We start from the raw sequence: 27,189 nt of genomic DNA on the forward strand, positions 1-27,189 counted from the left end.
AGGAGACTTTTAACATGCTCAATTGGAAAAACCTATTTTATTTTTATGAGGGGGGTGGTGGTGGTGTTCCAAAACTGCCGGCAGAGCTGAGGGAGTCCTTGGCTTGAGGAATGTACAATGGGGAAGGATTTATGTCCTTCAGCCCCCCCCCCCCCCCCCCCCCCCCGCACCGGCCACCCTTTGTGCTCCTTAGTTATCACATACTTTATAGCTTCTTGTACCCGGGCACATTTTTTTACTGGCAGAATGAGCAAGAAGGGGGAGGTAGCTTTCTGAGGCAGGACAATTGCCAAGAGAGGCACTGACGGAGCATCTGCTGAGATTGGCAGGGGCTATGCCAGGGCAGCAAGGGCACTGTGAGTTGTGTGTATTATTGCATGAGGTAGCTCTAGTTAATTGATCCATGAGCATTATTGGAGTTCCTGCCATGTATCTAATTATATGCTAGGTGGTGTGAAAAGTACCCCAAAAGTTTTATGGTGCTTGGTGAGAGAAGACTGATAACAGACAAAAAGGAGTCAACACTGATGGGATGATCAGGGAGTTGGCTTGTGTGGTTCAGACTCTCAAGAGCTGTAGGGACTTAGGAGTGCCTCCTTACTGAGCACTGTCCTGCGTGTGACGTAGGAGTGGGTCATGGCTTCCATGAAGTCCAGGTTCTTCAGCGGCCCGCAAGGCTCTTTCTGATCTGGCCTCTGCCAGGCCCTCTGCTTTCCTTGCATTCCAGCCAAACCATAGTACATATTATTGTTCCCTGAATGTGGAAACTCTATTTAGCTTCCACAGCTTTGCTCATGTTCCTCTTTCCTAAATGTTCTCCCTCTCATTTGTGTGTGGACTAACTTCACCTCATCCCTCTGGACAGGATCAGAACTTCTTGATGAGTCCTTTCTGACTTCCTCCTCTCTCTTCTCTCCTGTCCTTTGAGTTTCTAAGTCTTCCTGTCATAGCCCTTATCAAGATGAAATAAAAGTTCTGTTTTTTTCTACCACTGGACTGTGAATTCCTCCAGGGCAGAGATGGTACTTTGTTCATGTCTATATTTTGTACAGTGTTTGGCAGTAATACGTGCTCAATAAATGATTTTCTTTCTTTCTTTTTTTTTAAAAGATTTTATTTATTTATTTGACAGAGACAGACACAGCGAGAGAGGGAACATAAGCAGGGGGAGTGGGAGAGGGAGAAGCAGGCTTCCCGCCAAGCAGGGAGCCCGATACGGGGCTCAATCCCAGGACCCTGGGATCATGACCTGAGCCAAAGGCAGACACTTAATGACTGAGCCACCCAGGTGCCCCAATAAATGATTTTCCGGTAAATGAGCAGATAAATAACTTTTTCAGCATATTACCCGCTGCCTAGGAACCTATAATAACTTATTTGTAACATTTAAAACTCTGTAGACTCAAAAACTAATGAACACAGGACACTGTTATCTTCACATATACATGAAAACAACAATGAGGATTTGCCTTTTTCCTCCTAATTAACCCCCCACTCCCCCGGCATTGTAATACACAGTTCTGGTGAGGTTGCCCTGAAAGTGGCATTCACAGGGCACCTGGGTGGCTCAGTCGGTTAAGCGTCTGCCTTCGGCTCCGGTCCTGATCTCAGGGTCCTGGGATCGAGCCACAAGTCTGACTCCCTGCTCAGTGGGAAGTCTGCTTCTCCCTCTGCCCCTCACCCCCCTCATGCTCTCTTGCTCTTTCTCTCTCTCTCTCTCAAATAAATAAAATCTTAAGAGAAAAAGAAAGTGGCATTCATTGGTGATAGCAGTGTAAATTGGTACAGCACTTTCGGAAAGCAATTAGGCAGTGCCTTAAAGAGCCTTAAGAGCCTTAAAATGTTCATACATTTTGACACAGTAATTCTACTTCTGGGAATCTGTCCTAAGGAAATAATCAAATATATAGAATAAACTTTACCTTAGATGTTATTTATAATCATGAGAAATTGGGAGAAGCATAAATGACCACCTGACACCTAGTCTACACTATAATAAGTTCACTCAGGAGAAAACTGTGAGTTATTAAAAACGGTAGTTCTAAAAAATGGGGCTTATTGAATTTGGGGAGTGGTAGTAAGAGTGGAGCCAGGGCTACATTCTAAAAATCTTTAGGAGGCCACATTAGCGGGCCTTGGTTTACTATGTGAATGAGGGGATGGATGATTCAGTACATGGGGCGAGTATATGCCTAGTAGAGAACATTGGCTCCGGGGAGTTTCATGACTTATCCAAGGTTACACGGCTAATAAGTGAATGATTGATCTGGATTTAAATCCTGGTCTTTCTGTTCCATTACCCATGCTTTTGCTCCCACAGCTGAGACCTCTATTAAAGTTTTGGGTAAACTTTTTCTTTTTTTTTTTTTTTTTTTAAACCGGCTATTGGAGTGTAGAAACTTGTTTAGTGTAGTGTCTCTTTTTTGAGGGGAAAAGGGACCAGAAAGGGTTAATTCTTTCTAGGATGATGATGGGGAAAAGACCGTAGCTGCTTCTGTCATGATCAGTTGAACTGACGAGAAGTTCCTTAGGTATTGATTATGCTTGCTTTGTTGGACTCCCCCCCCGCCCCCGCCCCCGCCCCCCAAGTTGTTGTGGTTCGTTGGTTGGCTTTTATTTGATGCTCCTGGCATCAGCGCCTCTTGAGCTTAGGTATGCAAATGTGTGCCATATTACATGCAAATGAACACTTTGGTCATTATGCTAGGTTTATTAATGATGCTGCAGCTGTGAGGGTGGAAGAGGTCAGATTGGCAGGCTCCAGCAAGGGACAGTGTCTAGGCAGCTCCCTGAAAAGGAAGGGTTTGTCTGAGCCAAATGATGCCCTGTCCCCACACCTGTCTCATACAGCCTTGTCCAAGAAAAGGTCTTTGGAATCTGATACGCAGCCCTTCAGAAGAACCCAGTTCATGTCGACTTGCTCACTGTATGACCATGGGCAACTGGCTTTGCCTGTCTGAACTGGGGTTTACTCATTTGTAAAGTGCGTCTGTGACTTACAACCCCTTAGAGTATTGTTGTGTATGGATTTGATAGCCTTAACTCATGAAGGGGCTTCTAAGCCACATTAAAGGAGTTGGACTCGAATCTTGGTGGTGGGAAGGCACTGAAGATCTTAAATAGGGGGTGGCAGGAACACACTTGATTTATCACTCAAGAGACAGATGCTTAGTAATGTTTGTGGAGTTAATTTGTTACCAGAGGGACAAAGGCAGAGTGGCTATGACTGTGACATCATTCTCAGTGGTCGTCCCGTTTGGGCCAAACATATGGCACTGTGGGGTCATGCTTAGAGTGAGCTCTAAGATGCGTTTAGATCGGCACCCTGGAGAGAGGTCAGCTTTCTTCCTTTCTGTCTGAATGTAGGAAATTAGAAAAACATACATATGTCAATGCATATGCTGTCTGCAGGATCAAGATTTTGTGGGGCCGTGAGGGGTGGCATTCAATATTTTCAAGGAGAAAGATTGTTGTAATGAGCAAAATATTGATTCCACATGCAAGGATTTTAATCAACTGTCCTTACACCCGAGGGGCACAGTGCTTGGCTGCAGTGCCAAGTTGTGCACCATGTACCCCCTGCTTCCAGCCAACTGGCATCCTGCCCAGGTCCCTCTGTCTAGGAAGACCTGCAGCAGCAGTCCATCCAGGCAATATTCCTGCCCGTATTTATGAAGCACATCTCATGTAAAAGAGTACACTCCCATGTATTATCTCCTTTGACCCTCACAACAGCCTGCATTGCAAGTGGGCAGAGCAGGGATTTTTATCCCATTTTACAGATGGGGAACCTTCAGCGAACTCAGGGAAGTGAAGTACCTTCCCAAGTTCACACAGCTAGTAGAGGTGGAATTCAGGACCCAGGGCTCCACAGGCAAGCAGAAATCCAAAGCTAGTAATTCCCTATTGCTGTTTTAACTTAGGTCAAGCCCTATCTTGAGAGGGGTTAGGCCTGCCTCTCTGTGTTCCTCAGAGTCCCTTACTTCTTCTAAGGTAGGCTGGAAAATGGGGATACATGCACTACCATGGCACAGCCTTCTGCAGCCTTATTCAGAATAGGGTAGCCACAGGATGTGGAGGTCACATCAGAGACACAGAACAGTGAGCAGTAAGTAGAGGTTTCTTGCAGTATTGGGCCCTGGGGCCCTGTTGCCCAGAAGAGAAGCCTTAACCTGCCTTCTGGGGCCTTAAGGTACAGAGAGGCCTTTAGTTAGGGAGGGGCCTCTTCCTGACCCCCTTCTCAAGTTGTATTCTCTCGCAGGGGAGTGGGGGTAGGAGGGATGCTGCTTTACTCTAGATACTCATTTATTCATACAACACTTTTTTTTTTTTTAAGATTTATTTGGGAAAAAAAAAGATTTATTTATTTGAAGAGAGAGAGACAGCATGAACGGGAGGGGCAGAGGGAGTGGGAGAGAGAATCTCAAGCAGACTCCACACTGAGCACGGAATCTGACTTGAGGCTTGATCCCAGGACCCTGAGATCATGACCTGAGCCGAAATCAGAGTCTGACGCTTAACCAGCTGCGCCACCCAAGCGCCCCTCATTCAACACTTAATGAGTGCCTACTCCTGTGTTTCCTTTTATGTTCAAGACACATTTCCAAATACTAGAATTTTGGTGACACAGTTGAAGAAATTATTGCATCCACAGTGCTAGTGTTCTTCATCACAATTCAGTTCTGGGTGACATTATCACAGAATTCACCACTTTCCCTTTGATACTCACAAGGAAGAGTGCTTGTAGGCTCCAACAATAACGATAGTGGCAGCAGTTGCTAATATTTGCATACTTTGTAATGTACCAGACACTGTTCTTATAACACATTAAGTTTTATTTTCCAGCAACCCCAGAGATATTTATCGCTGCCCCCACTTTGCAGATGAGATACCTGAAACATTAAGAACTTAAGACACTACCCAAAGGTCATGTCACACAGCTAGTTCAGTGACAGAATGAAGGCATTTTGGCCTCAGAGGCTGCTCTCTTGACTAGATTACATGGCCTCTTATGTGGGAATAAACATGCAGGCTTTGGCTCCTGCTTGGTGACAGACCCCTCCTCACAGCAGCAGGTTATACGCCTCTCTACACTGTATCATATGATCCACTCTACTTTGGTTTATGCTGAAAGATAGCACGACATAGGCTCAGAACAGAAAGTTTTGTACGGTGGTTACAATTTGGCCGTGCACCTGGAAGATTTCAAGGTACACTGTTGTGTCTTGGCTGCTCATCTGCTTCAGCCAGTCATACTCTTGGGTATACGGTGGTATTGGAGAATGAATCTGTCCATATTACTTTTAAGAAACTCCCTAGGGGGGAGGGGGGTGGGGAGATAGGTTAGCCTGGTGATGGGTATTAAAGAGGGCATGTACTGAATGGAGCACTGGGTGTTATACGCAAACGATGAATCGTGGAACACTGTATCAAAAACTAATGATGTAATGTATGGTGATTAACATAACAAAAAAAAAAAACCTCCCTAGGATAGGGAAGACTACAGTGTAAGCAGCCATGATACAAGACTGTGAAAGGTACAACGTGCCTCCCCTTCCTGGCTAGTTTCCTAATGCCATGTAGTGTCAGGGAGAGAGGGTCCAGAAGTACCAGCCTCTTCAGGAATATACCCTCCTCTCAGATCCCAGGTCTCAGGAAGGTTGTGGCATTCTTGGACAGCCTAGATCATCCTCCCTTGCAGGATATAGCATGACCTAGAGTAGATGACCAAGATAAATCACCTCCTGAGGTGTTTGGTGGCAAGTCCTTGAACTTACAATCGTTGGCCTGCTTACCCTGTTCTCTCGTTCTTGAGAGAAGCAAAAGGAAAAAAGATTAGGATCGTTTTTGTAAATTGGCCTAACACCAAAGTCTAAAAAAATTGGGCTAAAAGGACTTGAAAGAAATGAAATAAACTGTTCTTTCTTTGCTTTGGTTTTCATAGAGGGTGACGGGTGGGTAAGAGTTGCCTAGAGCTGTGCTTCTCAGAGTATAGCCCACTGAATGGATGCTAGTCTGCAGCTGTTGCAGGGTCGTGATAAGTCTAGAAATTGAGAATAAGTGCCCAGAAACCAGTCATTTGACATTTTTATTGTATTTTACAGATGTATTTGTAATGATTGGAAGTTTAAAAAGCAAAACAAAAAAGTGGTTCTTCACCACACAGTTTTGAGAAGCGCTGGCTTATTTAGTGTGGCAAAGTGAAAAAGAGCTTCAGTCTTCTTGTCTGTAAAATGAAATTAATAATACCTACCTCAAAGAGTTATTTCAGGAATTACTTGATGATAAATAATATTTTGGGATACTTAATATGTGCCTGTCACCATAACTTGTATTATCCTATTTAATCCTCACCACAACTCTGAATCCCCATTTTTCTGAGACTTTGTTAAGGGGCTTGCCAGAAGTCAAACCTCTAGTAAGTGTGTAGGTGGGACTTGAATAAGAGCTGGCACGCATTCTTTTTTTAAGTTTCTTTTTTTTTTTTTTTTTTTTTTAAGTAATCTCTACACCCATAGGAGGCTCAAACTCACAACCCCAAGATCAAGAGTCGCATGCTGCTCTGACTGAGCCAGCCGGGCGCCCCAGGAGCCGGCACTCTGAACTGTTGTGCCATGTTCTGCATGAAAAGCACGGCACATAAGGAGGCTCCCTGTCTCCACTTTTTCTGTTTCACAAGAGGTCTGGAGACCTACTTTCTCATTCCATTACTGACCCTAACTTATCTTTGTGACCTCGGGCAAGTCACTTCTTTAGACCTTAATTATCTCATCTACCTTCACTAGCAGGGACTATGTTTCATTCATCTTTGGTTCCTCAGCATTTGCTGGACGGGGCTTGGCATATAACAAGTATCGAGAACTGAGGCAATTGACCACACTAGATAAGGGCCCCTTCAGTCACTGCTTTCTTTGAACATCCTCAGTGTCTTGTCTTCTGTCCCTCCTGAGCATCGTCGTATTCCCCACCTTCTCCACCTGGCAGCATGATCTTATTTCCTCATGTCTGTTTGTTTAGGCAGTCTTGATCCTGGGTACTTTGAGACAGCCCACATGGTACCCATGTTTTTACTCATTTGTGAAATATGTCTAGGGTAAACCCATCAGGGATAACACAAGTAAGGGATAGTAAGGGCTGGCTCACAGAATCAGAAACATGCTCTTACTCCATCTTACCCAGTGGGGCCTGCGCCTAGGGTAACCCTGCTCGCAGCGCTGCCAGGCCTGAATAATGGCCGCAGCATGGAACAGGGTTTTTCCATGAGCTCCATCGGGGTCTCCAGTAATTGGAACATGGCACCTTCCGACTCATAATGGATGGCAGAACGAGAGGGGCATTTCTCACTGCCTGACTTCCCTGCGGGAAAGAGGCTCATAAGTCACAGCTGACAGACCCTTTGATGACTTTTAAACTTCATTTACAGAAAAGAATAGCTATAATCAACCAACAGCAAGCAGTGACTAATCTTGCCACATTATCACTGTGAGGAGCCGGCCCCTTAAAGTGTAGGAAGGGGGAGGGGGACCACTCTCCAAGCTCACAGCAAGTGCTTATTGGCTCTTGGACATGAGAGTATGCCCTCAGCAAGACCCCACGCATTTATGCCCAAAGGATCAGAAAGTGTTAGAAGCTGACCTCCTGGCAGGTACAGGGTATGCTGAGCATGGAAGCCATTGAGGAGCTCCATGACCAGCTCAAACAGACTGATTGCAGCTCTGCCATTTCCTGGCTTGTGTAAGACTAAGCTCTAACCTTTAGGCTCCTCATCTGTGAAATGAGCACAATACACACCATCACCTATCCCATAGCAGAAGACTGAGTGCAGTAGTAAGTGCTCAGCAAGTGTTGGTAATGATTATCACAGTCACATGGTTAGCCCTGAAAGGGCCCTTTGTGGTCACATGCTCCAGAGCCTGAGGTCATGTAGCACATCAGCGGCAAAGCCAGGATCAGTCTTCCTATGGGAAGAGGGGAGGTCAGTGGGAGCAATCTAGTGGAGTAGGAAGAGCACAGGCTTTAGAACCAGATAAGCTTAGGGTCTTTTTATCCTAATCATGCGTGCCACTTAATGTAACTGAGGACAAATTATTTAAGCTGTCTCTGAGCTTCAGTTTCTTCATCTGAAGTGTGAGGAGGCTAGTACTTATCTCATTGGGTTGTGGTCAGGATTATGAGAGATTAGCCTGTAAAGCTTCTAACACAGTGCCTGGTATAAAGCTGCTGCATATTGAATTGTATATTCCCTTTTTGTTCTTCCTCAAGACAAGAATTAGTATGCAGCTGTCAAGGAAGAGGAGGCAGCACTGAAGAAATTCTTTTTTTTTAAAGATTTATTTATTTATTTGAGAGAGCGAGAATGAGAGAGAGAAAGAGTACATGAGTGGGGGGAGGGTTAGAGGGAGAAGCAGGCTCCTCGCCAAGCAGGGAGCCCGATGCGGGACTCGATCCAGGGACTCCAGGATCATGACCTGAGCCGAAGGCAGCTGCCCAACCAACTGAGCCACCCAGGCGCCCCTGAAGAAATTCTCTTATTTCAAACATTTATTTCCAGCCCTACCCTGCATATACTTACAGGGGGAAGGGCAGAGCAGGGAGCAGAGAGGAGAAAGGGGCATGGTTTGTGCATTGTTACTGCAGTTCCTCCGCCAGGCATAGCGTCTCCCCACATCACCACCCAGTTGGAATTCACCTTCTATAGTGCTCCTTTCCATTCTCTGATATCCTGGACTGCTTTGTTTGGGCAGCTTCTGGGGCAGTGGACTCCAGCCCAGGGCACATGTGCTTTGTGGTCATGGAGGATGTCCCCTTGATGTACTGGTAATTCCTTGAGATCAGGTACCAGACCAGTTGGTGGATGAATGAGTTGGCTCGATGAGTATTAGGATAGCTATAATTATGATTGAATGGGTAGGTAAGTGCGTGGATGACTTCCTTTGACAAAAATAAAGAGGTTGACAATTATTTTTAGATCCCTAATTGTAATTTAGTATTGGGGATTGTAGGCCCAGGGCTGTACCTACCCAGTCCTTGCTGCCTGTCCCCACATAGTTAGAAGGGCTGCTTGTCACAGATGCTAACTAAGCCTCAGCCTAAGGCCACAGTCGGGGTAGAGTTAGGATGCAAGATACAGGGAAGATAGCGTATATACCCAGACTACACTGTGGGGAAAGGTGACTGAGGCCCCAGCCCTGCCTCTGCTTTAGGGTCTCCCCTCCGCTTATCAGATGCTGATACATCACAATGTTATAGTATAGGAATAGAAATCTCATGGTATAGCTGAGAAGTGAGTCACTGGCTCAGAAGGCCTGATACCCCACCCAGCTCCTTATAATAGTGCCTGTCAAATCAGGCATGAGTTGGGGGCACCTTTATGAAATTTCTAGGTTTGGTTCCAGACACTAGGACAAGGGAGAGAGTTTTTCCAGCCCTACCCTGCATATACATAGGCCGTCTACCCCCTGACTCCCCTTTCTCAGGCAGAGTATGGAGCACTGGGAGATGACGGGGTAAAGAACATAGGGCTGGAATGTGGATGATCTAGAGTTTCACAGGGCGCAGGGCATTTGAGTTTCTTCCGTAAATACCTACTGGTCCCAGCCATTATATCAGGCACTTTATACCCATTATCTCTGTGGGCGTTGGTATAATTCCCATTTTGCAGTTGAAGAATCTGAGGCTAAGTGAGTTTAAGGGACATGTTCCAAGTTTACATCTCCTGTTTCTACTATTTTAGGTGCATTTTTCCCTTTGTTGTTAGGAAACAGTTAAGAAACAGGTTCCTGGAAGGAGGGCTTTGTTGAAAAGGAAGTAGAAGACAAGGCCCGTGAGCACTCTTGCCCACCATCTCCACCGGGCCAGCACAGAGGGGAATACTTAAGAAATGTTTGAGTGAGTGAAGGGGATAGGAGTTGGGTAATAATAGCTATATTCCTCTTATCTTTCAGAGTATGTTATAGATGCAACAGAGCACTTTCACATTGATTAACCTATTTGATTTTATATCAGATCTGAAAGGTAATCAGGACAAAGATTATTCCTGTTTTCAGAATAAGGATGATAAGGCTCAGAGAAATTGTATGACTTGTTGCAGGTCACACAGCAGAGCAGGGGCCAAGTCTCCTGAACCCATAGCCTGTACCACCCCCCACCCCCCGTTCTAGGTGCCCTCAGTATTCACATATCGGGAGCTGGGGTTTCTCATGGGAGTGGGAATTGTCAGGAACTAAAGAGCATTCCTTGGAAAATTAGTCCTGTCTGGTCAGTAATGATCATTTGGGCAATGCTAATGAGCTGGGGCCTGGTGAGTTTAATGAGATTAATAGACGTTCTGTCATCCTTGGCCGCTTGTTAACCAGGAGCCTCTGGACCAAGGAGGCCCTGGGCACTGATCAGTCTAATTGCTTGGCTTTCTCCAGAAATAGCCTCACCATCACTGACTGCTATTTTCCTTCAAAATCACCCAGTATCTCCAGGGTTATCTAAGGGCAGAGGTCTAGCCACAAGCTGGTGTGACCCTCATCTGTACACTGGAGAGGAGAATAAGGCCAGAGGTATTGAGCAGTACTGGCCTAGACAGAGGCTCTAAATAGTCACTGGGGGGCATCAGGACCAAGAGCAGCAGCTCTTCTTTTGAAATTAGTGTTTGAAGAAGAGATCCAGTGCCAGGGAGGAACTACAGAGTTGGGGCAGTGGGCATTCTGATGGCTAAGTACCTCAGAGGTCATGCTGAAGACTAGACTTGAACCTGATAGCCAGGATTGGGAGGGCATAAGGGCTGACATGGCAGAGTGGGAGGCCTGGGATGGTTCCTGAAACAGTGGTGTGTAGAGGCCTGGATTCAAGTCCCCTAGCTATTCCCTTTACTAGGCTGGAGGCCTTAAGTCACTACCTTGCTGATCCTCAGCTTTTCATCTGTAAGATGAGACTGACAATGTCTGGATCAAGGATATACACTGGTTTTGTTCACTAAAATCCTGTGCGAACATGAGATGTAGTAGGAGGGGGAAGGGGTGAGGACCAAGGAGAGGCTGTCATTGACTCAGGGTGACACGTTCTCTCACCTTGGCAAGCAGTACCCAAGACATCTCTATGAATAGGCTCTATGGAGTCAAACAGACTTGGGTTCCAGTTCTGGCTTTGCTGTATTAACCAATAACTTGGCCTCTCTCAGTCTTCCTTCCCCTATTTGAAATACCTCCTCACAGGCTCTTGTGAGGATTAAATATGGTGGGGAATGTAAAGTCTGACACTGGTAATTAGAGGCTCTTCTTACCTTGATGGTTCGGTGGGGGAGGGGGGTGTCTCATTTACCCAGAGTTCAGAGTTGGTCATACCTTTTAGGGTTTTTCTACCTGTACAAAGCCCTGTCACTTTACCACATGTTCAGGCTTGGCTCTTGGCTTCTAAAACACAGTTTCCATCTGAAATGTTTCAACTGGGAAAAACTTTGTTTTTGCCAAATTTCCTCTGTTCTTACTACCTTGGAGAAGTGAGCCCATCCCTTCCAGCTGTAAATTGCATTTCAAAGCCTGTGTCTCTGGTGGGTTTTAATTAGCTTAAGGGCCCAGCTTTTATGCAGCAGTTGTTCCTCTAGCAGGTAAAGGTGAAGACACTTGGGAGCCAGTCCCTAGTTTTCCTTAAAAAATAACGTATCTGGATTGCCCCCTCCCAGCTCCTCACTGTCTGAGGGTTGTCTCTCACCGGCCCAAAAGGAAAAGTGGGATATAAGAATCCTAGACTTAGAGGACCCATGGGGTTCTTGGCCCTGCTCCTCATGGGCTGGGTCATTGTGGTCAAGTCCATTCCCCTGTGTTCCTCAGAGCGAGGGCCTTGTTCACTGAAGTCCCTGCTAATCTGACACTGCAGAAATCTCTGGAAATAAGTCTGGTTCTTTCTTCCTCTCCCCACCACCATCAAGAACAATCCCTCTACCCACCTCTCCTTGGCTCATTGCTAAGCATGGGGCCTCTAGGGGCTGCAGACACCTTGCTCTCAATTACACAGCTAATCTGTGAGGCAGAGCTTGGCCCAGGGGGAAATAGCTTATCAAGTCAAGCAGCTTCTGCTGAATAGGATGTCAATATTTTCTAGGGCTCCTACTCTAAGCTAGGGGGAAGCTTGGAAAAACCAAGAAAGAATTGTGTGAGGAAGATTGAATTGGGGTTGGTTGGTCTGTCGGGGGAAGGGGGGTGTTTGGGTCAGAGACTCTAGTCTTTTAATGAGATGCCTGGGACCTCAGCCCCCAGTGGTGCGTGCGCAATTATTCTTACTGTTTCCTCCCTAATATTTATTGGCCACTTACTGTGTCCCAGGCTTCGTCAGGCTTGCCTCTAACATTTGCAGGGCTGAACAAAGAGTACAGATGGAGACTTTACATACTATATGTCTAAATATTTGAAGGTTATAAGTGAAGCTAACAAATTTTAAGGTTCGTAACAACCTGGAAGACCATGTCTGAATTTAGAAATCTTGACTCTTTGGGATTCTGTACCTGAACCTAGCAGTTCCAGAAGAGCTAGTCTGGGCACACTTTTCATTTCCTACCCCCAACTTGATCCCTCACTTTCAGGAGTCTCATAAACATGTTTAAACACGGAAGCTTTTCTATATCTCCACAGATAGCTATCCCTTTGGGTTTAGGGAGTATGCACAAGAGCAGCACAGACTGCCCTTGGAGACTGCCATTGAAAGCAGATTAGGGCTGATTAGATAGGGAGTATAGGGCGGGGTTGGTGCCTGGAGCGCGCTTCAGGTGGACCTTTCTTGTGGCCTTGCAGATGCCTCACCCAGAATGGCCACAGGCATACATTTTCCCTGGTCTCTTCTCTGTTGTAGCCTTTTTGTGACATGGCTTCTGGCTGCCTTTTCTTGGCATTGTTCAGAAGGTGCTCCAGTCTGACTTTGACCCTCATTTAGAATGAGCCTCATCGATGGCAGTTTTACTAGAACAGAGAAGTTCAACTATGGATTTGTTGACCTTCTGGGAGTGGGCCAGGAAGTGGCTGGGCCAGGAAGTGTAAGTACCAGTACTTAATGTTAGGCCTTTCCTGTCCTTCTGGAGCGGTCCTCTGATGTAACCTGTCCAGGGTCAGGGGTAGGAGATATTTGTACAGTCCCTTGAGGTAAAAGACATCCCTACAATTATATGCAAATTTCTTAAGAAATTCGCAAAGTCCTTTTTATGTACATTGTCCCAAACCCCAAGTGACAAGAGAAAGGACTGAGTATGGCCAAACTTGAAGCTACTCACCAGCTAAGGAGTGAGTGCTGATCCTGCTGTATCACTAAACACAGGTGTTAGCAAGTGCTTCCTGCTCAGTTGGTGGTAGAGGCTCCTGCCAGAGGTCTGAGGGAACCCAGCACCTGTCATGTCCCTGCCAGGTCAGTGGCAGAGATAGTAGTCATCAACAGGTCTAAACCATCATCCCCCTCTCTTTCTCTCTTGGTCTACACCCCAGGCCAGTGGTTGGTTCCCTCCAGCCAAAGTAGGTGGCCCTTCCCTGAGCAAAAGCTTCATGGCTCTGAGCTGAACCAACCAGGAGAGTTATCTGATGGCCATGGAGGAGCCCCACAAACTTATTTCTTATATCCATGGATGGACAAGAAATTAACTTTTGAATGGCTTGTCATCCAGGTAGGAGAGGGATTATCAGAGAGGACTGTGAGGAATGGGGGGCCCTGGGGAACCCACATACATTGAGCATTTTCTACTGCACATGGACAGTATTAAGTGTTTTCATGGGTGATATCTTTTGTGTTCCTCACTGCTTAATAAATGATGATTGGATGCAAAAGTAAACTGAGTAACAAAAAAGAGTCTGTCCCTTCCAGACCCTTTCCAGAACTGGCACTAGTCCCTTCATCAATAGCAGTGCCTTCTTAGCCCCTGTCTTTTACCTCGGATGGCGCACACTGGACCCCAGTATATCCATGGAGCTACTGCAAGCCCACCATAGGAGTAGGTTTCTTCCTCAGAATTATTCTCAGGGCCAGCCTATGGTTTCCTTGCAGTCCATGCCATCTGCTGGTCAGAACATGCCAGCTTCCAGGCTGGAAGGATTGAAGAAGAAAAGGGTCTCTTAAGCTAGTGGAACAAAAGATAAGGCTTTCCCAGTTTATGCTCTGCACTGCTCTAATTCTCTGACAAGAAGCTCCCTCTACCCTCAGATACTAGGTTAGTAGGCAGGTGTTTACCGTTAGCCTAGGCTGATGAGAATTTTTATACATACTGCTTGGGGTCTTTAGCACCTTCTCTAGTAGCTCTCAGCAGGGGTATTGAAATAGGAGTGTTCTAAAAAGGAGTTGTACAAATCCATGCCAGTGAGCAGAAGGCTGGGCCAGGAAGTGTAAGTACCAGTACTTAATGTTAGGCCTTTCCTACTGTCATCAAGCCTCCTTTCCTGTCCTTCTGGAGCTGTCCTCTGATGTAACCTGTCCAGGGTCAGGGGTAGGAGACATTTGTACAGTCCCTTGGGGTAAAAGACATTGCCAGAGTGTGGAGAGCAAAGAGTAGGTACAATATGATCTCTAAGCAAACAACAAAATTTGAATGAGTCAGTATTAAAAGTGGTACTAACTCAAAAAGTTAATTTATTAAAAACAGTTCTCAGGTAAATATGTTTACTTAACTGTAGTTTTTAAATTGGCTTTAGCTCTGGGAAGGAAAGTGATAGAGCTGGGGGGCGGGGTGGAAAAAGGGCTGTAGGGACCAACTGACACGGGTTTGAGTGCTCATTCCTGGCAAGTTAACATTTGGGGGCTGTTTTTTGGTAAAATATGAACAATAGTAATACTATTTATAGGGTCTTGTGATTACTCAATATTACATGCCACCCTTAGCCTACAGTGAGTGCTCAGTGAGGCTTGTTTAGCTCACCTTTTTAAAAATGGTACCGGGGCACCTGGGTGGCTCAGTCGGTTGAGCGTCTGCCTTCAGCTCAGGTCATGATCCCAGGGTCCTGGGATCAAGTCCCACATCAGGGTCCCTGCTCAGCAGGGAGCCTGCTTCTCCCTCTCCCTCTGTCTGCCGCTCCCCCTGCTTATGCGCTCTCTCTGTCAAATAAATAAATAAAAATCTTTAAAAATAAAAAAAAATAAAAATGATTGTACCAGTAAAGATAGCCAAAGCTAGGTCAATGTCTGGATCAGACTGAGCAGTTTTCATAATGTGGTAGAGCAGGTATTACTTGGAATTTCCATGTGACTTCTTTGCCATGGTTCTACATTAAAGGAACAGAAGAAAAATGATGGAAGATCTTCAAATTTAGATTCTGCATGGGGTAACTTATTTCACATAAGCATTAAAGAAGGAATGGGTTTAAAAGAATTAGACTCAAGCAGACCAGGGTTCAAATCTTAGCCCTGTCGCTCACTAGCATCATGACCTCTGAATGTGCATTTTCTCCCTTGTGAAATGGCCTGGTTCTACTTGTCATGTCAGTACCAAATGAGGGAACATATATAAAGCACCTGGCCATGAGGTCAGCAATCCAGTAAGCTATAAAAAGGGGAGGCTGGATGCTGTAGGGATGTATGTATAGCAGGGCAGAAAGCCATCCAGTTTAGCCATGATGTGGGCCATGGGTAGCCCTTGAGCCCAACTGGGGGACCCAGCTTCATAGTGGCTTTCTCTCTGCAGGTGGCCATCATGTCCTTGAAGATCCAGACAAGCAATGTAACCAACAAGAATGACCCCAAGTCTATCAATTCTCGGGTCTTCATCGGAAACCTCAACACAGCTGTGGTGAAGAAGTCGGATGTGGAGACCATCTTCTCCAAGTATGGCCGCGTGGCCGGCTGTTCTGTGCACAAAGGCTATGCCTTTGTCCAGTATGCCAACGAGCGCCATGCCCGGGCAGCTGTGCTGGGAGAGAATGGGCGGGTGCTGGCCGGGCAGACCCTGGGTAAGCGTCTCTCCTTGGCCCTGCTCCTCGTACTCTCCTGAGCGGGTTCCAGCCTTCACTTTCTAGCTTCTCTCTTAGGCCCCTTTCTGTTTCCCTTGCTACTACCCACCACCCCTATCTGAAATGTTAATCACTATTAAGTAGTTATAAAATTTGCCTGTAGGGAGTATTTTAGGAGCTTCTCAGAATTGCTTCTGTCTTGTCTTTGCTTTCATGGTGACTCTTAATGATAAGCTTTATGGTTCCAGTTAAAATGCAGATTCCTAAGAGAAAAGAACAGTGGACTAGCATAGCCTAGAACATTGGGCTACGGATGGTTTAGGTTAGAACTCTTTATGAGAGCCAGGAAGAGGGGCTGGGAGCACAAGGTGAAGCAGGTGCCTTTGGCCATGGTGCTGTATATATATGATGTGACCATGTGGCAGTCTACCTTGGAGTGTGTACAATGCACCTACTTCTGTGTATATGTATGTTCGAGAAGGGATATCTATGTGAAATGTGGATGTAACTAAGCATGTGGAGAACATGTGGACACATCTTTAGTACATATATATGAAAAATGTGTGTGTCAGAATATGCTAGTGTGTGTAAGCAGATATGCATATTTATTTACGAAATATTAATTGAGATCCTGTCATATGCTAAGCATCATTCTAGGTATAAAGATGTTCAGTAGAACATTTGTTTGAATGTGCCGTGGCTCATCTGTATGCGGGCAGTTCTGTATATGGACATCGGCGTCAAGTACTTGGGAGTATATGTGTTATTTTTGTGTGTGACTTGATTACCTGGATACATGAACATGTGTGTGAAGATACGTATTTGAAGTATTTACGTACGTGAGTGTACTTGAGAATGCATGTATGTGATGTCCGTGGCATGTGTGTGTGAGTGATATGTCTGTGAACATGCATGCAGGTGTCTAAATGTACATGGATTTGTAAATAGGCCTGTCTCTGTGATGTGTGGGTATGAGTCTAATGTGTGGAGACCTGTTGGTTGGTTAAGTTAGGACAGTCCATGTGTACCTCACATAAGCAGGTAGAAGTCGCTGCTCACGTGCATGAGGCTGATGTGTGTTTGGGTACCCTGCTGCGCTACCAGCATCTGACTGTGCCTCCTCCCTCCACACAGATATCAACATGGCTGGAGAGCCCAAGCCCAACAGACCTAAGGGGCTAAAGAGAGCAGCATCTGCCATATACAGGTGGGGCGCTCTGTCTTGTCTGTCTCTCTCCACCTGGGTGGGATTGGTCCCTCTTTGCACAGAGGGAGAGAACACTGGTTGGTGACAGTGTGCCGAGCCTAGAATCTGGGGAGGCGTTTGGAGATGAGGGCCTGTGGAGAGTGGGCTGAGTGGCTGTCCCTAAGCCCTGGCCCTCTCCCCTTTGTTTCCCCAGTGGCTACAGCTTTGACTATGATTACTACCGGGACGACTTCTACGACAGGTGAGCAGGGGAGGGGCGTGCCCAGGCATGAAACAGCCAAGCTGGAAGGGTCCTGAGAGATTGCTGGTGCAGCCCACTTAGTCCTCCAACTGGGAACCAGAGCCCAGAGGTGTGGACAGGCATCTGCTCAAGGCTGCTCCACAGATGAATGGCAGAGCTGGAACTAGGGTCTAGTTCTGCAGGTGCCCAGGTCAGAGCTTCCCCCAACCCACACTATCTCCTGCTCTCTGACTGCCCTTCCTCCTCCTAGGGTGGGACTCAACGGGACTGGTCAGCAAGGGACGTATAAACATAGCAAGTTGGATTACAGAACAGGTTACAGGAGTAGGTACAGGGAGTTTGAGCCCTCACGCTCCTGCTGTTCAGTCTCCTTTCCTATTGGAGGTGCTCAGCCAGGTGGAAGGGACCTCAGAGCTCAGTATGAGCCCCTTGGCCTTTCATTTATAGCCGAGGCCAGCGGTCCTTTGGAGGTCTGAATTAGTCCCTGCTAGGCTATGGCCCACCCTTCATCAGACCCCAGCCTTGAGCTGTGGGCTCCATTCCATGGCACCAGCCACATTCTTGAGTGGAAATCATGATGGGGCTGTTCCAACACCCCCCCCCCCCCCCAGCCTGTGGGAAGGAGGAACAGAACCTCTCTGAGCCTCGGTTATCTCACCTCTGAATGGTTTCAGGAGACAGTGTGGTGTAGTGGAATGTGCCCTAGCCTGGGAGTCAGAAGACCTGGGTGCTAATCCCAGCTCTGCCACTGTGAGTGGATTGTGTGACTTTGGGCAGATCCCCTCCCAGTCTCTGAAATGGGCTTGCACCAAGTCCTCAGGGCCCCTCCAGCTCTGGGATTCTGTGGTTCAGTGATTCTGACCAAGGCCAGAGCCACCCCCTCCCCTTAGGGGCAGAAATGCAGGGTCTGGGACTGGATCCATTCCCAGAGACTCTCCATCTCCAGCCATCACCACCCCAGGGCAGGGGCTCTCTGAACAAAGGAGTGCCAAGCCATGGGGCATTGAACTGCCCAGTGATGGCATGTTTCCTGGCTGTCACCAAAGTGAGCCCATAGTGAACCCCTAAGGCTCTGTTCCCTGTGGAAAGGTAATAGTAGCAGATAGGGTATGAGGGACCCCTACTCAGCCTACAAGCTTCTGCCTGATGAGCAGGAAAAGAAGCCCTCTTGGAGAGGGCTGCGTGTTGACATTGGGGCCAGTGCATAAACTGGGAGCCCAGGGTTCTGATTGAGCTGCCTAACCTTGATATGCTGCTGATCTCTTCCCCTCCATCTCTGAAGTGGACTAAGAGGGCTGGGATGATTAAAGGGGGCCCAGCCCCTGAAATCATAGGCTCCTGGTTTGAGAGTCTCAGTATCCTATCACACCTTTTAACATGTGTGTTTTTAACCAAGTTTTTTCATTCTCTGCCCTCATAGCAGCCTTGGGGTGGGGTGGGGGGTTGGCACAGAATTGGGGTAGTCGTCATCATGAAGCAGATAGGAAAACTGAGGCTCAGGCAGACAGGGATTCCAATCCATTCCCACATCTTTCTGTTCCCAGCTGGCGATTTGCGTTGCTTTAGGGACATTGGCAAACTGACCAGTGGTTGGGGTGGCAGTTGACTGAGCAGAAGCCAGGTCAGGTAATACAGCAGATCTAGGGAAGGCTTTTTTCTTGGGCTGGTCTCAGTTTGCTCCTTTCTTGAACTGGGGCTATAACCATTACCACCTGCCTTACCCAACCTGGCTGGTAGGAAAGGTGGATGGAATGAGGGTCCCAGAAGCTTTTAAGGTCGGAAAAGCCATTTCTCTTCACCCCCAGGGCTTGTTGGGAGCAGGCAGAGGTGTGTAGTACAGGCTGCCCACCAGCCACATGTTGGTCTAGAGTCACAGTGCCCTCTGGTGGCCACAGGCCATGCTGCAGCCTCTGGCCCATTTGCCCCTACAGGCTCTTCGACTATCGGGGCCGCCTGTCACCTGTGCCAGTGCCCAGGGCAGTCCCTGTGAAGCGACCCCGGGTCACAGTCCCCTTGGTCCGACGCGTCAAAACCACCATACCTGTCAAGCTCTTTGCCCGCTCCACAGCCACTCCCGCCGGCTCAGCCAAGATCAAGTGTGAGTGACTAGATCTTCCTAGATCATTTTTATTTTTCTCATTAGCAAAATAACAGAATCACATATTTTTACATTGGAAAATAGATGAAGGAACAAATCTCCCACAGTTCTGCAGCTCTAACACTACCAAGTGAGTATTTTTATTCATTTCTAAGAGGAAAAGGCTGACCTTTGAGGAGGAGGGGCTTGGGTTGGACACAGAAATGTCCAGTGCTGTGACATGGAACCCAGTGAGGAGAAGGTGTCATCTTTCCTGTAGTAAGGACAAGGCTGCACAGGCCCACTACTCCACATGCTCTCTGGTGTACACATGCTGCAGTCAGGCACCCAGGAAATCTGATGGTCAAACACCCACGTTTATACACCTGCAATCAGGGCATCATCCTATAACATGAGGAGAAACACATATGCTTGCTCAGGTGCACACCGCACCTGCATTTTTATCCATCTCCAGTGCATTTCAGGAGTTGAGAGGTCAGGGGAAAAGGTCCCAAGTTCAGAAAGGTGGGCTGGTTCCTGTAGGCATGGCCTCAGAAGTCTTGGGGGGAAGCCACGGACAGCTCCAGCCTTTTTCCTGGCCAAAGAACCGCAGATGAGGACAGTTCTGGCCATTGGCCTGCCTTTGTAGTTGACAGAATGGGGCTAGGGTCTTACGTTAGTGTCAGGCTCCTAGCCCCTGGGTGACAGCCCTGTACTCCCTTCGCTCCCAGTAAAGAGCAGTGAGCTGCAGGCCATCAAGACAGAGCTGACACAGATCAAGTCCAACATCGACGCTCTGCTGGGCCGCTTGGAGCAGATTGCCGAGGAGCAGAAGGCCAACCCAGGTCAGTTTCCAAGGGTCCTCACCCAGCTCAGTGAGCAGGGGCACAGGGCAGAGTGTGGGGAGGACAGTGCACAAGGCAGAGAGGGGCTTAGCTTCTGCTACGGTGACTGCCCTGGGCAGCCTTCTTTATTCCCTTCTTCCCACTCCTTTCCCCTCAAGATGGCAAGAAGAAGGGCGACAGCAGCAGTGGCAGTGGTGGGGGCAGTAGTGGTGGCAGCAGCCGGCCGCCAGCCCCCCAAGAGGACACGGCTTCTGAGGCAGGCACGCCCCAGGGAGAAGCACAGGCTCGAGACGACGGCGATGAGGAGGGGCTGCTGACACACAGTGAGGAAGAGCTGGTGAGGGCCCCGCAGGGGAGGGGCTTGCAGGAGGGCAGCAGGGGAGGGCGAGCCTCTGAGCTGGTTGGTGGCCCTATGAGCTCCCTCCTTCCTCTTTCGGAAGAGCACGGGAATGGCTATTTCAGCTGCCAGTCCGAAGTCCCACTGAGGACCGAGGTAGACCTCTCTTTAGTCCAGGGCCCATTCTAGATTCGGTTTCCACATGGGTTGGAGGAGAGAAGAGTCAGGGGCTCAAGGGAGCACACGCGGTCTGCAGAGTTCCAGGGGGCAGGACTGGGGATTGCCTGGGGAAGCCACAGGGAGGTTGGGTATCCACCCTACCTGAGGACTTTCTAAAAGCCATTGCTGGGCGCCTGGGTGGCTCAGTTGGTTAGGCGACTGCCTTCGGCTCAGGTCATGATCCTGGAGTCCTGGGATCGAGTCCCACATCGGGCTCCCTGCTCAGCAGGGGGTCTGCTTCTCCCTCTGCCCTCTTCCCTCTCGTGCTCTCTGTCTCTCATTCTCTCTCTCTCAAATAAATAAATAAAATCTTTAAAAAAAAAAAAATAAAAAATAAAAAAATAAAAGCCATTGCTGCCGAAGTACGCAAGAGGCTGTCTCATGAGGGAGGCATGGAGGGAGTTCTCTGTTACTGGAACTCTTCAGAGTGCCAGTGGGAAGCCATTGGCAAGGAGCTTATATTGAGTAGGAAGGTAGACCACACTCTTGAGTATGTAAGGTAACTGTTGTGTGCTTACTATCCATTTACCTAACAGGCACTCAGTGAGCACCAGGCCCTGTAGTTTCTAACTTCATTTAACCTTAACAACAGCCTTGCGCTGTGCAAAGTATTACTCTTCCCGACTTTTACCCAGTGAGGAAACGGTGGCTCAGAGGAGTAGAGTAACTTGCTCAGGGCCTTATAACTGATAGGGGCTGAGCCAGAATTAGAGCCCAGACTTCTTCACCAGGTTTGGAACTTTCTCCTTTTCATCAAAGCTGGGGTTCTGGCCCAAGGACAGATGGGCCCATGGCCACCATACTTATGAGGTCCTCCTCCTCATGCCCCCAGCTCCTCTCTCTTTTTTTGACCCAATTACTTTCTTAGGCATAGTAGTCTCCATAAAGACCCTAACCATGCCCCAAAGATGGGGAGCTCACCAGCCTACTAGGCTTTCAGCCTGCTACAGTCTGAGAAGGTCTTTCTATGCAGAAACGTGTCCCCTGCCAGACCTAGAACATCCTTGACTGGTCCCTTCTCTCTTCTGGAGGGCCCCCAGATCATCCTGTCAGGATTCCAAGCCAGCTGTGTTGAGACTGTTCCCATAACCATTCCCCTTGGCTGTCTATCCCTCTGTTGGAGTTTGGTCTCCAGATGTGCTCTGGGCCGCAGGGATGACTCAGAGTTGGTAGTGAGTGATGTGTGGTTTCTTGTTGCCTCCTCCCTATCAGGAGCACAGCCAGGACACAGACGTGGAGGATGGGGCCTTGCAGTAAGCAGGTACGGGGGTCCAGGTGGACGGGGTGAAGTGAAGCAGACCTGGCAGGGTCATGCTATGCCCGGCGAGGAAGGCTCCCCCATCCTCAGCCGTTCTACTGTGCTCCTTTGTGGTGAGAGCTTGGTAGGCTGTGGGAGCAGGAGCCGTGGATGGGCTAGCCAGGCCAGCCCTGCAGGGATTCCCTCGGCGCACTCCGAGCCATGTTGCCCATCTCCTCCACCCTTGAGGAGCTCTGAGTCTGATGGAAGAAGGCACAAACCATGACCAGTGTGAGCCTGATGATGGGCTGGAGAGCCGGGTGGTCAGAGAGGGGTGTGGTGGAAGAGCCGATAATACGTAGTTGAGCCTGTGGAGGGTTGAGGGAGAGGCATCTGAGGGAACAGCTTTAGCTCAGCACAGGGGGCTCTGATGGGCGTCGGTATATGGGAGATGACTAGGAGCCTCCAGTAGCGGTAGTCGCAGCCCTGCGTGGGCAGGGAGAGTTCATCATCAGCGAGGGACGGTTGTGCCGGGCTTAGGGGCTGCAACTTGATCCTGCCCGGAGGAAACTGTCCCAGCCCTGCAAGGTTGTGATGGTGCCAGCCTAGCGGATGGGGGAACTGAGGCACGGGGGGGTGGGGGTGGGGCAGGGCGGTAGCATGTATCTCACCAGTCCCAAGGTGGCAATTGGTGGAGCCTAGGTTTGAGTCCGGTGGTGTGTGGCCTCACAGCCCAGTGTTCACCACCCTGCTCTGCCCCATTCCTTTGGGGGCCATGTTCAGGGTAGGACAGGCTTGGGTGGAGGAAGGCCTCAAAACAGCACACGTGTCTTTACATAAGACACATCCATGCTGTGAGCTGTTCTACCAGCAAGATCTCCCAGACAGTTTAGGAAATTCTAGATCTGTAGTCTGTCTCCTCTGGGAGCTTCCTGGTTGGTTTTACCAAGGAGGCTAAGTTTGACCTTGTGAAGCCAGTTCGCAGATGAGGTGCAGGGCTCAGGTGAGGAAATGGGAGGCTTAGGGAGAGGGAGAGACTCACCAGAGGTTGCATGGCCAGAAAATTAGAAGGCCAGAGGCAGAGTGCAGGCCTGTGTCTGTCTGCAAATGGCAAACACCTTTCTCCCCTTTGTCTTCCCAACCCCAGTTATCGAGAGTACCAGGGGCTCTTGCTCTCAGCCTCAGTCTTTCCTTTGTCTCTCTCTTTCTCAGCCTGACAGGAACGATGGCCACCGGCAGGAGAAGGGCGTGCACTGTACCAGGCCTAGAGCTGGGCACCCACCCCTGGAGACTACCCCCAGCGGGTCCCAGGAGAGCCGGCCGCAGGCATCTCCTCCCGCACACATCCCAGCCAGTGCTGCATCCTCTGCAGGTGGAGTTATTGGCCACCCTTCCCCTCATGCCCTCCCTGTTGGCACCGCCCAGGCCAGAGGGCAGCACACAGAGGTTTCCCCACACTCTACCTCCCCCCCCAGGACACTCCCAGGCTTGGGGTTTTTCTATAGGTTTGGAGAGGGGAGGGTCCCAGGGAGGGTACCCTGACAATAAAGAGATTGGATCCCAAGCTCTGAGATGGGATGGTTTGTGTTTTCTCAAGGTCCCCGGGCCCCCCTGCTGAGCCAGAGTCTGGTCTGGTCTGTTTCACTCCATTCTTTTTCCTCCCTTGCACTTTCCAGCCAGGGAGCATTGTCCAGGGTGCATAACACTGGTCTGTCTGGGCTTCCACAGCTAAAATGGGGATAAAAATGGCCAATAGGGTTGTTGGGGAGGGTCACATATCCTGGTCCCCAAGAGACTACTTCGGTGGCTAAAGTGTCAAGCAGTTGTGACCCACTTTGGTTAGACAGTTAGGTCCAGGTCTTAGCTTCTCACTCAGTCTCGTTTTTCCCAGCTCTGAGATGATTCTAGAATCCACCTCTTCCTCTCCTTCCCTGTCCTAGTTTGGGACACTGTGTTTTTTTCACTCGGGCTTTATCCTCTCACCAGCCTCACAGTGTCTAGCGTCTCCCTGCCCCATTTCCGACTAGACACCACAGTGCTTTATCTGAGTCATGTCTCTTCCCTGTAAAACCCTTACCTGACTGCTCACCATCAGGACAAAACCCCAACTCCTGTACACGATCCTATATGCCCTGGCCTCTCTCCCTTGTTACCACCTCTCTTTCCTGGCCCACTCAAAACAGGTCCTTCACTCTCCTAGGCGGCAAGGAATGGAGCTCCAGTCCATTTGACCTCAGGCAGTAGGAGGTTGGCATCAGAATATCTGTGCCTCCCTCTACCTGTCTTGGGCCACCTGTCTAGGTGTTTGCTCTGTTCTCTGACCACTGGCGACGTTCCTTCAAATTTCCACTTCTGTCCTAACTTCACCCCACAAGTTGAGCGATTTCCCTGTGTTCACATTCCCAGGAGAAATCACCTGCCACAGTGGATCTTTTTGAGTCACTCATAGGTTAAAAGTACCTTCCCCGGTCCTGTGAACTGGGTGATAAATGTGTGGCCACCTGGGCTGGTCTCTGGTGTGGGGCTTTGTTCCAAAATGTAGCACATACTCTTCTTGCTCCTACTTTCTCCACCTGAGAAATACCCACTCACCCTTAAGCTGCTGTTCTAGTGTTGGCAGCTCTGAGAAGTATCAGCTTACTGCTTTTCAGAAATTGTTCATTCTCTCCTAGGCAGCCTTCCCCAAGACAGGAAATTCGGTCCCATCATCACAAAGGGGTTTGGGCTCTCCCTCCATCTTTACGTGTTCCTCAGGGTCCCAGGCCTACTGGAATCCTTACTGAAAATCCCAGTTCACACTAGCAGTTCTCCAGCATAGCCTCCATCAAACCTCCACTGGGCTTTGGCTCCAGGTTTTGGTGGAGGATAGAGGCTGGGCTTGAGACAGTGCTGAGGCTAGTTTGCCCTGAGTATGGAATCACCCAGGGAAGTCTTTGTTGTCTCATGGCTCCCTCCCTGGGCAGCCCTCCTGACTGCCAGCTAGCAGTCTGAAGCCCGAGTGCAGCTCTACATTCCCAAGCTGTGCAGGGGCCTGACTAGCCAGCCCATTAGGGAGCCAGAGTTCTGGACCCACAGCTGGGCCAAATGCCCCCATCCCTGCTGGCCATTGCCTCTTAGTGTGATGTGGAGCAGTGTTTCTGCCTTTTTGGAGGTTTAGCTGCCCAGGGGGATCTCAGTCCCCATATGTGTGCCTGCCAGGGACCCTGGGCAGCAGAGGGAGAGAGGGTAGAGACTGAGGCTATCAGTCTCTGAGAGATTCAGACCCAGGGTGGAAAACAGTCGCTGGGAACTTACTCAAAACAAAAGGCTCAGTCTGGAGAGCTAAAGAAGGTGTCCAGCGGAAGGGGCTAGGTCCACTGGGAGTGTCCCATCTCTCCCGAAGAGCCCTCAGTGGAACATACCCCTCTAGTCCCTGAACTCACAGTCTGTCCTTGCTGCTCAGAAGGCCAGAGCCCAGTTCTAGCCGACCCACTTGCGTACGTGTACAGGTCTTCATGTCCCTACCTGGTACACCACCCTGGACTGGAACTTGGGCAGAGTGCAAAGAAGGGGTTTTGGACCTTGGTGGACTTAACACTGAGGGCTGGCACCGGGTTCCTGCGTCCCAAGAGCCTAGTGCTCTGTGCCCATTGCACTGTAATAACATTTTCAGACTCTACAAGGCCCTTACTCAGTAGTGCTTGACCGAGGCACTCACTTTTCAGTGCTTGGGGGACAGGTAGAACAGGAGGGGCTGTGGGCCTCTGTAGTATGCTAGGCAGAAGAGCATGGAAGACCCCTTCCAGGGTAGGAAGCATCTGCCCTATGCAGAGGCCCTGTGTAATCACCCTGCCATCAGGATATACCCTAGACAGATTGAGAATCCCCATCCTGGCACCCCAGAAAAGCTCCTGAACTACTTAGCCCATGGGAAAGCTTGAGTGGGAAATTCACATCCACAAAAACCCTGCACAGACCTGCCCATCCTCCCCATGTCTGGGGCAGGAAAGACCTCCCCCATTCCATTGCTCATCAGTTTTTGTTAATCTGTTCAACTTTTGAAAACCAAAAGGAGATGAAGAAATGTGATACCACATTCTGCCCAAAAGGACTAATATTCCCTAGGTGTTTTGAAGATCTGAAGCCTCATTTGTGATCCTGGCAGCTGTCTTGAAGGAATATTACAGCCAGTGGGTTTACTGGATTGTGAGCCAAGGCTTTCCTCCCTGTACTGCTGCCCATAAGGTTTGTGACCCTGGGCAAGTCTTGTTCCTTCCTAGGTCTCTTGTTTCCTCATCTATATGAGAGGTTGGCCTAGATCAGGGATAGTAAATGGGCCTTATTATCAGTTATTAACTTGTATAACAAACCCACTCCAAAATTTAGTACCTTTAATAAACATAAGCTTCTGATTGAGTGGCTTGGGAATTTGGGCTGTGCTCAGCTGGGCAGTTCTACTTCTCTCATCTGGGCTTTGATGTGGCTGAAGTGAGCTGGCAGATTGGCTGGGGGCCCATGGGTCCCAGATAACCTCACCCACTTGTCAAGTGGTTGGCGGGGCAACTGGGCCATATGTTCCCAGCATTTAGCAGGCAAGACCAAGTAAGCCCCGAGATGCAAGTGCTCTTCAAGTTCCTGCTTGTGTCATGTTTGTCAGCTTCTATTGGCCAAAGCAAGTCACACGGCCAAGTCTGAACTCTTAATTTGAGGAGCTTCAGAACAGGGCCACGGTTTGTTTTTAATCCCTCTCAGACCTTATTTCATTTGCCATTCAGAATGTTTAGTAGTGGCTGCTGGAGTGCTTTTTGAGGATTTGGGAGTTTTTAATAGTTTTTAGACTCTTAAAGAAATAGTAACATGGTAATTTGATCATTTTTTTTTTTATGGGTGAGGAGTTGAAAATGTGGGTATATGAGTGTCCAATATTAACCAACACTGGCCAGGTCATCTCTTGTCCCATTAGGACGTTATCTACTTTACAGTAGATACTTTACAGTTCTCACCATCTGGTGAGAACACAGAAATACAGAAGGTAGAGCGGGCAAAAGATTCTGATCAGGCATCCTGGGCTTGAATTCCAGTTGGGCCACTGATTAAACTTTGGGCAAATACAAATCCTTACAGCTGTGGCCACATAACAGTAAA

At 48.6% G+C, this 27,189-nt stretch overlaps 1 protein-coding gene across 12 annotated transcripts in view; it reads left to right on the plus strand.

The window, feature by feature from the left end:
- The window catches only part of RALY (RALY heterogeneous nuclear ribonucleoprotein), a 78,329-nt gene extending 54,631 nt beyond the window's left edge, over positions 1 to 23,698 (plus strand). For 6 of the 12 annotated variants that reach the window (XM_078057093.1, XM_078057101.1, XM_078057094.1 and 3 more), the window contains 8 exons: positions 15,638 to 15,902; positions 17,037 to 17,109; positions 17,303 to 17,350; positions 19,246 to 19,448; positions 20,159 to 20,272; positions 20,431 to 20,595; positions 22,041 to 22,089; positions 23,278 to 23,698. In XM_078057093.1, the coding sequence (XP_077913219.1) occupies positions 15,647 to 15,902; positions 17,037 to 17,109; positions 17,303 to 17,350; positions 19,246 to 19,448; positions 20,159 to 20,272; positions 20,431 to 20,595; positions 22,041 to 22,089; positions 23,278 to 23,683 (1,314 nt within the window). In that variant the 5' untranslated portion in view covers positions 15,638 to 15,646 and the 3' untranslated portion in view covers positions 23,684 to 23,698. Of the gene's footprint in view, positions 1 to 15,637; positions 15,903 to 17,036; positions 17,110 to 17,302; positions 17,351 to 19,245; positions 19,449 to 20,158; positions 20,273 to 20,430; positions 20,610 to 22,040; positions 22,090 to 23,277 lie in introns of all 12 variants that reach the window. The other 6 variants (XM_078057098.1, XM_036079505.2, XM_036079510.2 and 3 more) reach the window with 6 other exon arrangements.
- Positions 23,699 to 27,189: the final 3,491 nt, after the last annotated feature.

Source organism: Halichoerus grypus, chromosome 10, assembly GCF_964656455.1.
Source record: "Halichoerus grypus chromosome 10, mHalGry1.hap1.1, whole genome shotgun sequence".
NCBI classification, from domain to species: domain Eukaryota; kingdom Metazoa; phylum Chordata; class Mammalia; order Carnivora; family Phocidae; genus Halichoerus; species Halichoerus grypus.